At 37.5% G+C, this 12,369-nt stretch overlaps 1 protein-coding gene across 1 annotated transcript in view; it reads right to left on the bottom strand.

Moving 5' to 3' along the window:
* The window catches only part of LOC136252197 (trans-L-3-hydroxyproline dehydratase-like), a 53,410-nt gene extending 42,952 nt beyond the window's left edge, over positions 1-10,458 (bottom strand). Inside the window, exon 1 of the mRNA XM_066044589.1 lies at positions 10,209-10,458. Coding sequence (XP_065900661.1) covers positions 10,209-10,416 — 208 coding nt within the window. The 5' untranslated portion in view covers positions 10,417-10,458. The remainder of the gene's footprint in view (positions 1-10,208) is intronic.
* Between the last annotated feature and the right edge of the window lie 1,911 nt (positions 10,459-12,369).

Raw genomic sequence — 12,369 nt, 5'->3', positions numbered from 1 at the left:
GCACTTGTTTTGTTTCACCTTTTCTACACAATCATTTGAGACTATTTGAGGTTGTGTGTGTATTTTTCTAAAACAAATGATGTCAGAGTCATAAACTTTAAGACACCATATATAGGCACCAGCCTATTATTCTGGCATACTTTTGAGCATAATAGGTACCTGAAAGCATCAAGCATAATGCTAGCATAGTAGGCAGAATAATTGTCATACTGTAAGCAAAACTGCATGCCACAGAAAAAGATTGACTTACAATAATAGAACAGTCGATGCCACTGATATGGCATTAAGTAGTTATCTGACATGACTGTTATTATAGTTTACAATGTAGCCAAATTATTAATGCACAACGAGTACGTTTTACATTTAACCAGTTGTTCATAAGCCAAAGTTTATCGTTATCCATAGAAACAAGCAACAAAACATTGAAACTGCGGCAAAAATTTAGAGCATAATTATGAGCATAATAGGCTGGTGCCTAACCATATACATACTTGTGGCTGGTAATTTTTAGTTCAGTGATTAAACTATGAACTGTATCTGTGCATATTGGGATTGAGTAGTGAATTATAACAAGTGTGCTGTAAATCTTTTTGCTTATGAAACTGTCTTGTTTGTTAAACAGTGAGCATGCTGCTAAACACATACACTACACTAGTTCAGTTAATAAACTATATGTGGTTCACTTTAATGCAACCATGTGGAGTTATCAAGCTCCATCAGCTGATGGTAATTGTTTTGATAGGTGTACATGATCCCAGAGTTTGTGTGTTAAACTTTCAACTTAATCATAATAATTATACATTCTATAATTGTGCATGCAATAAGTCTAAAGGCTTTGGGCATCCAACCCTACAACACACAAGTTGAGACATGATATATAGCTCACTTACAAAAGCCATAAAATCAGGCAAAAGCATTCCTGTACTATCACACCCCCAGCCTGTGGCCATCAGTTCTTTTAGTCATTAATTTCATGGACTTGCTCCTTTTTACAGCCAATTCCATGGGATATATTATAGTGACATTATTGCTTCTTCATAAATTGGGTATGGAGGTGTACCATAGTCTCATTGTACATATCTTGTATATACAGAGGAGTATCTGTAATAGTTTCATGTATGCGTTGACTGGTTTGTAGTTTAGTTATGTGGGGCTGAAACACACATGCACTATGGTAGTATTTACGTAGTGTACACATGTGATGTTGTGACTGAAATGAATTTGGGATATATACAGACATAATTATAGCTTTTCACTAAAGTTTCCTTTTTGACATGGATCAATATCACATATATACTACATTTGGAAGCCACTAACACAGTTCATCAACTGCGGTCATGGTCAATATAGTTGTGACTAATATTACGTACCATAAAAGTACACACATTACTCAAAAATACAAACTGTTATCCCACACTCCTTAAATATGGACTAGCGGTTAATAGTTGTTATTATTGCTGATAAATTATACGCCAACACTATGACTGCATATTTTATATGTACGTAGTAGTTACTGACAGAGTTGGGGGGTAACTAGTTACTTTACTACAGTAATTAGTAATATAACTGTTTGCTTGCTTTGTAACTATATAGTTACAACTGTCTGAAAAGTAACTAAGTTACAATAGCTACATAGTAACTAATAGGTAGTTATGCTTTAAAGCAAGAACACTTCATTTTTGGGCCATATATGCTACAGCCACATTACAGACACATTCTGTGTACTGAGTAACATGCAGTACATATATATAGCAATAGTTGAAATGAGCTGAAATGGCCACATTATCAGTGCACATACACATTGCATGTTCTCTTCTTCCCTTGTTGATGCATATCTGAGCAAAATAATCATGAAATTATTTTACAAAAGTTACCAAACAAACATAATTTATATTATGAAAGTAACTAGATACTTAGTTACCTTTTAAAAAGTACTGAACTGTAACTGAGTTACATGGGATAAAAGTAACTAGTAGCTAGTTACTTTTCGAAAGTAACTACTCCAACTCTGGTTACTGATGATTAAGTATTTCGGTTTTTAAAAGTAATTAGTACATATAAATTGACTAGCAACATATTTGGAAATTGAAAGGAAACTTGTATGGTTTTTTACAATAGCATAATAAAATATTTAGGCCTATGGTCAGACACACAAAATATTAATACGTACTTATATCTACTAGTGTAAAAATATAAATAACATGGGAATAAAGATTGCTGAAAAAAGTAAATAAACAAGAGACAAACAAGTCAGCATGTTACACACACATAGATCTCTATTCAGACTCAATATAGGACAGCTAATTTTAATAATTTATATAATTAGCTATTTTGTACATTCTCTTTTTGATATAGCTAACTTAACTTGGTTTTTTGTGTAGGTTGTGTTTTAAAGTATTGTGGTTTTCTGATGCCAGTTAAACTTCCTTGCCTGAGTACGTATGCATATGTATCATTTCCACAGGTACACGCACACTGCTCTGAGTGTTTCCTATGGCACTGTTTATACTTGCCCAATGGGTAGGTTGCAACGTTGGTGTATGTACTTGGTTGTATGTGACGCGGTCCTAGTAATAATAATAATAAAACAAATAAAACACATAAAACACTGTGCTTGCATGACATAAATATTTGAGAATACAGTTACTCGACAAGGAATGAAGGTTGAGGGTCATCTTGTTCACAATAGAATGTACACTCTCCAGTGTAGTAACCCTTCCACAATCACTGCTGGAGTATCCTTTACTTTTGCCTGCTTCACTACCTTCCCATTAAAAACTGTCTGAGTTTTGCCATTAACAAATTTCCTTGATTCTTCCTCCTTGATCAGTCCCTTGTGGTGAAGCAGGGATAGTAAGCCACTACAACCTGAACCACAAGGACTACAATCAATCTAAAATACAGGTAAGAGTAAACTATGAAATGTAGTAACACTACTGACACCAACAGAAATTATAATTATGTAAATGAGCCTGTGAAAGCTGCCTCTTGTTTCAAACTTTTATAACACGTGCTAAGCTTTGGTCATGCAAGGTTAGGCCCACAGCCTAAATTCTCATCATTTGCTTTAGAAGAGCTAGTGCACTGAAAGTGTACAAGTAATTTTGTTGCTACTGAACTAAAAATAATATACATTACAGTCAAAGACCATACACAGCTATGTATAGTTCACCTGAGCCACTGCCAAATATTTCATAATATCAAAGAGATGAATATGTGTTCACCCTTTATGGTTTTGTACTAAATAAGTGTGTTTTTATGCTATAAACATGTTTTCACACTGCCTGAATGTCCAACGGATATTTAAAAGCCTCATAACTCACTTGTTCTTGCTTGTATTGAAGTGCTTTTTTGATTAACAGTTCCAGCATTTAAAGGGCTTCACTAATTGTTTGCACAGCTGGCTCATGTAACAAGAGTTATTAACAAGAAAACGAGGGCTCAGGTGACTATGAACTGACTATCAACCCTTACTATATTACCGTATACATGTATGGGACTGGACATAGGTATGTGCGTGGGCACAGACCACATCCTTTCACCCCAATGTTGATTATGGATGTCTTTGCTTTTGATGTACGAAGTGACTACATTGTTATATAATAAATGTTGTATATTTGGGCTAGTATTATACGTTTGCAGAGTTGCCTACATTGTTACACCCCACACATCTCAGGACAATCTCAAACTCAAATCAGTTCAACAACGTATGGCTAGATTTGTCTTAAATGACTTTTTCAGTGTCACTCATATGTTTGAGAGCCTTCACTGAAAGCTAAGCTAATAACTCTATACAAAATTGTAAATAATATAATTTCATATTCCAACCCACAGTATTTTAATCCAATCCATACCACCTTATCCATTACGCAGCCACTGTACTCACAGATTACAAACATACAAACTGGCATTTTTTCCTCGTCTATAGTACTCTGGAATGCTTTACCAATGGACATTGTTTTATCACCTGACATTTAAATTTTCAAAGACAGACTACATCATCATTCTCGGAAAACCGGTCTCGTCGCCCATGACAGCAGATCTGATTTTTCACCAAGACCACAAAGCTACATGAATAAACTATCAAATTTCATAATCAAAATCAGCTAGACTTGAATGGTCTGCTTTTGTTGGCTACTTTTCCCAAGCACAGTGGTGATCCATACATGCGGTCTGGGGCCTTAAGAGCTCTAGTAAGTCTGGGGATGGCTGTATGTGGCTGTACAGCTCTGTGGTATTGAATAAAGACCTGTGCTGTAAATTTCCTTTCATTTAAGCCAGTTTTGAGACTTAAATGGTCTATAACTTGGTCCGATTCATCCCTATGCATTCCTCTTAACAGCCTCTTGAGTCTTGTCCTTCCACCACCCACCCCTTTTGGAGCTCACCTGATGCAGTCAACCCTGGTTTAAAAATTATCTAAAACGGCAGAAAATTAGCCGTTGGCTACTTGTACAGTGGATGCTCTGGAAGGTAAGGAATTGTTGTAAAACATGCGAAATTTGGTGCTCATAGCTTTAACTATTGGCGAGCTACAACACATTAACTATACTTTTCAATAAGCAATAAGACCAGTTTTCCCAGACTGGGTCCCATTTTGCAATCGATACATAAAATAGTTCAACTGTAATTATTGTAATATGTACATGATACTCATGTTGAGTTTGTACATTATTGATGAAATAATAAATAAATAAATAGTTAGTGTGTCTGAAATTCAACCAATCATTCCCACTATACCTACTGTAGTCTCCCTATCTCCAGATACATAAGTAAAATTAGTGCCTAACATTTGAAAATGCCTACAATAAATACTTGCATGCTAATTTTACTACAAAATATTCTGTGTAACCTGTGTTGGTCGCTAACCTGTGCACTATTACCAAAGATCATGATTTCTGTGATATCACCAGAAGAAATCAGTGGACCACAGTAGAACATCACACCAAAAAGAGAAGCTCTTGCATCAACTGCAGGGTATGTCAGAGTGACATTAGATATCACTACTCTTCTCAACGTCATGGCTGCAATGGCTATATCACTACTAGAGAATGACTTGACATCCAAACTAACTGGCTAGCATCAGTATAAACAACAAAGTTGCCACCATAACAGATGTCATAACATATCTCTCCATATCCTTCTGTAAAAACACCATGCAACTGCTATATTGACTATTGAAGCAAACGTGCATACATGCAGGTGCTGCTATACACAGTAAGGATACTTTATTCACCTGGATATAATAGCATTTAGCAAACAAGGTCCTTCTAGTTCCATGGGAATAACAATCCATTGCAACTGGATGATGATGTATTAAACAGATACTAAAAATGATTTGCAAGCTAATTTTCATGATGGTATAGTGCATTGTCCCCAACTAGCACTTTTCAAGATATCAAGACACACGGTAGTGTGTTGTGCGTCCCAAGAAGCCAGCGCGCCACACCGTGAGTATATTTACAGGAAGAAAGTAAACGCGATTTTCACACCTTTGTAGCTCCGTGATTCCTTATCCTATTGAACCCAAAGTTGCTACAGAAATGCCGGCTAGGTAGGGGAGTCCACATACCAAATTTGAAGAAAGTCGCTCCAGCCATTTCCGAGATACGAGCGGCCAAAGTTTGGGTTTTTTTTCTTCGTTTTTTTCTTCTTCTACTTCTTCTTTTTGCACACTTTGCAAAATCCGCAATAAAACATGAATGCGTGCTTGGATCGGGCTGAAATTTGGCACACTTAAAGGGCTCATTAAGGCGAATCTCAGTACCAAGTTTGGTAGGAATCCGCTGAACATTCACGTAGTTATGACCGATTATTTGCGTAAAATAAGGTCGAAGGTCTGTCACACCCACAGGGTAAACCGCTTGAAGGAATGAGCTCAAAATTGCTATATAGATGGAGTAACTATCGTAGGAGTGCCTTTTTGTGGTTTGAAAGGAATCCAGTTAAAGGCAATCGAGATATGACACAAAACCCAACCTATGTCACAATTACGAGATCGATTTTTATGAATAAAAAACTATTAGTTTTCACACCTACCAGGCAAACCGCTTAGAACAGTGAACTGAAAATCGGTGTGTAGCTGGAATAATTATCATAGAAAGTCCTTGCAGTAGTACAGAAGAATCGGATTACAAACCACTGAGTTATGATTCCAAAGCCAACTACGTGTAGCATATGTGAGATCTAATAGAACAGTCACCCTAATAAAGCATTCAGCTACGTTTATAACTTACTCCATTATAGAATTATATGGCATTGCAAGTTATTCTGTAGGGAGTTCAGCTACAAACAGTTAATCTTATAGACAATTCAGCTACAAGCAAGTCATCCTGTAGAGAGTACAGCTACAAATATGTTGCTGTAGAGATTCAGAACATTATAAGTCACACTGAAGAGAATTCAACTATAAACAAGTCACCTTGTAGAGAATTCAGCTACAACAAGTCACTCTGTAGAGAATTCAGCTACAAACAAGTCACTGCGTAAAGGATTCAGCTACAAAAAAGCTACCTAGTAGAGAGTTCATCTAGATCAGCTACAAGCAAGTTACTTTATGCAATGTTCAGCTACAAGTAAGTCACTCTGTAGAGAGTTCAACTACAAACAAGTTACTCTGTAGTACAAACAAGTCACCATGGAGAGAGAGTTCAGCAACCAATCAAAAAACCACCATGTAAAAGAGTTCAGCTATACAAACAAGATATAATTTTATAGAGAGATCAGGTAGAAACTTAACAGATCACACTGTAGAGAGTTCAGCTAGAAACAAGTCATCCAGACTGAGTAGAGAGATCAACTAGAAAACATCACCTTGTAGAGAGTTCAAATCACCCTGCAGATAGTTCAGCTACAAACAAATCACCCTATAGAGAGATCAGCTAGAAGAAGTCACCTTGTAAAGAGTTTAGCTACAAAGAAGCTACCATGTAGAGAATTCAGCTATGAACAGATCATCCTGTCAAGAGTTCAGTTAGAAACAAGTCATCCTGTAGTGAGATCAACTAGAAGAAGTTACCTTATAGAGAGTTCAGCTACAAAGAAACAACCATGTAGAAAGTTCAGCTGCAAACAAATCAAACTGTACAGAGTTCAGCTACAAACAAATCACCCTGTAGAGAGATCAGCTAGAAACAAGTCACCCTGTAGAGAAATCAACTAGAAGAAGTTACCTTGTAGAGAGTTCAGCTACAAACAAACCATCACGTAGAGAGTTTGGCTGCAAACAAATCACCCTGTAGTGAGTTCAGCTACGAAAGGATCACCTTGTAGAGAGTTCAGCTAGAAACAAGTCATCCTGTAGAGAGATCAGCTAGAAGAAGCTACCTTGTAGAGAGTTCAGCTACAAAGAAACAACCATGTAGAGAGTTCAGCTGCAAACAAATCGAATTGTAGAGAGTTTAGCTACTAACAAATCACCCTGTAGAGAGTTCAGCTAGAAACAAGTTATCCTGTAAAGAGATCAGCTAGAAGAGGTTACCTTGTAGAGTGTTCAGCTATGAACAAACCATCATGTAGAAAGTTCAGCTGCAAACGAATCACCCTGCAGAGAGTTCAGCTACGAGAAGATCGCCCTATAGAGAGTTCAGTTAGAAGAAGTCACCTTGTAGAGAATTCAGCTGCAAAGAAACCACCATGTAAATAGTTCAGCTGTAAGCAAATCATCCTGTAGAGAGTTCAGCTACGAACAGATCACCCGGTAGAGTTCAGCTAGAAACAAGTCACCCTGCAGAGAGATCAGCTAGAAACAAGTCATCCTGTAGAGAGAACAAGTCACTTTGTATGTAGAAAGTTCAGCTACAAAAAAAATCACCCTGTAGAGAGTTCAGCTACAAACAAGTCTCCCTGTAGAGAGATCAACTAGAAGAAGTTACCTTGTAGAGAGTTCAGCTACAAAAGAAACCATCATGTAGAGAGTTCAGCTGCAAACAAATCACCTGTAGAGAGTTCAGCTACAAACAAATCACCCTCTAGAAAGATTAGCTAGAAGAAGTCACCTTGTAGAGAGTTCAGTTACAAAGAAACCACCATGTAGAGAGTTCAGCTACAAACTAGTGACCTTGTAGAGACATCAGTTACCTTGTAGAGAGTTCAGCTACAAAGAAACCATCACGTAGAGAGTTCAGCTGCAAACAAATCACCTGTAGAGAGTTCAGTTACAAACAAATCTCCCTGTAGAGAGATCAGCTAGAAGAAGTTTCCTTGTAGAGAGTTCAGCTACAAACAAATCACCCTGTAGAAAGATCAGCTAGAAGAAGTTACCTTGTGGAGAGTTCAGCTACAAAGAAACCATCATATAGAGAGTTCAGCTACAAACAAATCTCCCTGTAGAGAGATCAGCTAGAAGAAGTTACCTTGTAGAGAGTTCAGCTACAAAAGAAACCATCATGTAGAGAGTTCAGCTGCAAACAAATCACCTGTAGAGAGTTCAGGTACAAACAAATCTCTCTGTAGAAAGGTTAGCTAGAAGAAGTCACCTTGTAGAGAGTTCAGCTACAAAGAACTATCATGTAGAGAGTTCAGCTGCAAACAAATCACCTGTAGAGAGTTCAGCTACAAACAAATCTCCCTGTAGAGAGATCAGCTAGAAGAAGTTACCTTGTAGAGAGTTCAGTTACAAAGAAACCACCATGTAGAGAGTTCAGCTACAAACTAGTGACCTTGTAGAGACATCAGTTACCTTGTAGAGAGTTCAGCTACAAAGAAACCATCATGTAGCGAGTTCAGCTGCAAACAAATCACCTGTATAGAGTTCAGCTACAAAAAAATCTTCCTGTAGAAAGATCAGCTAGAAGAAGTTTCTTTGTAGAGAGTTCAGCTACAAACAAATCACCCTGTAGAAAGATCAGCTAGAAGAATTTACCTTGTGGAGAGTTCAGCTACAAAGAAACCATCATGTAGAGAGTTCAGCTACAAACTAGTGACCTTGTAGAGACATCAGTTACCTTGTAGAGAGTTGAGCTACAAAGAAACCATCATGTAGCGAGTTCAGCTGCAAACAAATCACCTGTAGAGAGTTTAGCTACAAACAAATCTCCCTATAGAGAGATCAGCTAGAAGAAATTACCTTGTAGAGAGTTCAGTTACAAAGAAACCATCATGTAGAGAGTTCAGCTGCAAAGAAATCACCCTGTAGAAAATTCAGCCACAAACAAATTGCCCTGTAGAAAGATCAGTTAGAAGAAGTTACCTTGTAGATTGTTCAGCTACAAACAATTCACCCTGTAGAGAGAGCAGCAAGAAGTCACTTTGTAGAGTGTTCAGTTACAAAGAAACCACCATGGAGAGTTCTGTAATAAATATATGTATTATATATATAATTAGTACATTTACTGATAAAATCAGAAATATTTAAAGTACATCTGCTTCATCTTTTCTTCTTCCTGTGGTAAAGAAAAAAAGATAGGTTAGAAAAGTCCCAAAGCCGGCCATAGGCCGGCCTTGGGGTATACAAATACAAAAAGAAGTGAAAATCTAATCAAAAACAGCCAAGCTGTAAAAAAAAGTGTGCGGCCCTCAAAAAGGCTATGGTGAAAAAAGATGTGAAATCCAAGGTGGCGGCCAAGAAATGGCTGTGATGGTAGGTTAATGTAAAAATTTTAATAATGGCAATTTAGGTGAATTTTTTGCCAAGACCAAGCGGCACAAAAATTCACCTGAATTGTCGTTATTAAAATTTTTACCATTAACCTACCATCACAGCCATTTCTTGGCCACCACCTTGGATTTCACATCTTTTTTCACCATAGCCTTTTTGAGGGCCGCACACTTTTTTTACAGCTTGGCTGTTTTGGATTAGATTAATCATTACATGTACAAACACACACACAAACACGTCCTTTGGCTGCTATAAAAATTATTATGGGTGTGATCATTCCTTTCCAGTTAACCGGACTATCTACTATACTTAGGTCAGTGTTAGTAAATCATTCTGGGTGCAAGACCTATTGTCTAGATGTTTCATAGATTACAGCCGAGAACATGAAGTCTCGCTAAAACTGTATTCTCAGTACATGAGATAAAGATAATTGATAATTGCTTCTCTGGTTAATACCAGGTCCTCCTACTAGTGCACCCACATGCACACACCATACATAATAATGTACATCAATTGTACAACACACACACACACACACACACACACACACACACACACACACACACACACACACACACACACACACACACACACACACACACACACACACCCAAAGTAATCTTCTGATCTGTAGCAAATACAAAACATGGTACACTCTCAAATCTAACAGTTCCAGCCTTCCCATCCTGATACTCCACATGTGCAGTAACCAGACCACATGGACACTGTATCTTTACAGTAGTTTCTGGTGATACTCCCTTCACTATACCATGATCCACAGCATATCTGCATGTGGATATGGTAGCATTACCACACATGGTAATATAGCCTGGAAAATAACACAAACAGTGGCTAAAGGATTTCATCTTAACAACCATCACTTCTGCTGTGCATAAACAATACTGCCATATCAGCTTCCTTGATGTCACTGTTTACTGGTGTGACTCCAAACATACCCCTGTGACCACAAGGTTCCAGCATCAATGACTTTCTGAGGTGATCAATGTTCACTTTGACATAGCGTAGTTTGTCAAGCATTGTGTCACCAATAATTTCAGGATAACCAGAGACTGCAATGCGTACTGACATACCACCAGTGTGCATGTCTACCATCTTGATCACTGATGATGTCTTGAGCGATTGATGACTCACTGTAGACATCTTGTAATTCTAAAAATGGAAATCAAGAAATGGTCTCCATATGGAGTTTCTGTATAGCCAGTAGTTATTATTCTACATTCATACTCGTATACATTTTCCAAACTTGTTTGAGAGTTATTTCCCAATGGTGTAAGTGTACAATCCAGAGACACATTTCTGGGGTATTTATAGAATGCTTATAAACTAATAAGCTCCCCTCAATTCTTTCTACTGGTGCTAACTAGAATCAAAGGTGTAATCATACCATAAGCATAGGTGGAAAGAAGATGTAAAAAAAATCAAATGAGAAGTCAAAATCGTATTTTAGGATATACACAAAATCTTCCCTTAAGAGTAATAGTGTGGCAAAGCACCACTCTACTTCAAAATTCCTTTTGATGTCGTAAAAAGAAAGCATAAAATTACTTTGATGTTGGAAACAAAGTGACAGTTTACTGCACCATTTTCTTTTGCTGGAGAAACCTCTGGTACATAATGCTTTAAAATGAAAGGTCTACCAAAATAACTGAAGAGTCAACTACGTACTCTAATAAAGAATTCGATAAAGTTCTGATGGAGTATAAGGGGAAAAGATCAGTGTCTGAGCTAAAATTGAATCTTACTTCTTGATCTCTACACTAATATCTCACCATTCTGTCTAACATCCCACCATACCAAAGTTACAATTTTCATGTACTAATCCAACAATTCTATATTGGACGGTTGTTTTAGAAACCCATTCTAGAAATTACTTTTGGCAAAATATAAACACACTTCAGTCTATACCCATGACTGAATTAGGGATTAAATGTCAACTAGTATATCGGCAGGACTGGTGTTACTGTGTAGGCAACCTCCCTTGTTTGCCTACTTTTTTTTTTCTATGATCCCTATCGAACTTAAAATTCCTAACTTTTCCTTAAACTCGTTTGTTTACTTTTTTGGTAACATTATTATGAATGATGAACCTGCGCATACGATTACCACATCAAAAGAAAGGATGGCGCCAGAGTTAATGTTTCATCTAAACCTGTGCCACAGCTATCAATTATTAATTGACTCAAAAGTGAAGTGGCCATTACGTTTCGCTTTCAGCTATGTTTAACTCATTACAAAGCGGGAGAAGCGCCTCTCTCAATCCAGCCATCACGAAAATATGGACAATTTGCACGCCTCAACTATCAATTACTGACTTGAAAGTGACGTGGCTGTTACACTTCGCTTTCAGCTATGTTCAACCTGTTACAAAGTGCTACAAACAAAGAACAGCAAGAAAAGTGCCTCTGCAATCAATCTAGCCACCACGAAAAATACGGATGATTTGCATGCCCCAAATATCCATTACTGACTCGGAAAGTGACATCGCCATTACACTTTGCTGTCACCTATTTTCCTATTTTTAGCTCGTTACACAGCATTACAAATGAAGAACGCCTCTGCAATCAATCCAATCACCATGGAAAATAAGGACGATTCCCGTTTACAAACGTGAAGCCATGCATCATGCTACCTCTAATTGACACCTTGGGCAGTCAGCAAAAAGAAATGGACACAAAGGAGGACAAAGGTAAGTCCATGATGTGTGCATTTTACATACTGCAGTACAGTGGAACCTCTCTTAATGGACACCC

This window comes from Dysidea avara, chromosome 4 (genome assembly GCF_963678975.1).
Source record: "Dysidea avara chromosome 4, odDysAvar1.4, whole genome shotgun sequence".
Classification (NCBI taxonomy): domain Eukaryota; kingdom Metazoa; phylum Porifera; class Demospongiae; order Dictyoceratida; family Dysideidae; genus Dysidea; species Dysidea avara.
Note: the sequence above shows the minus strand (reverse complement) of the source record. Positions and strands in the feature narration are given on the sequence as shown.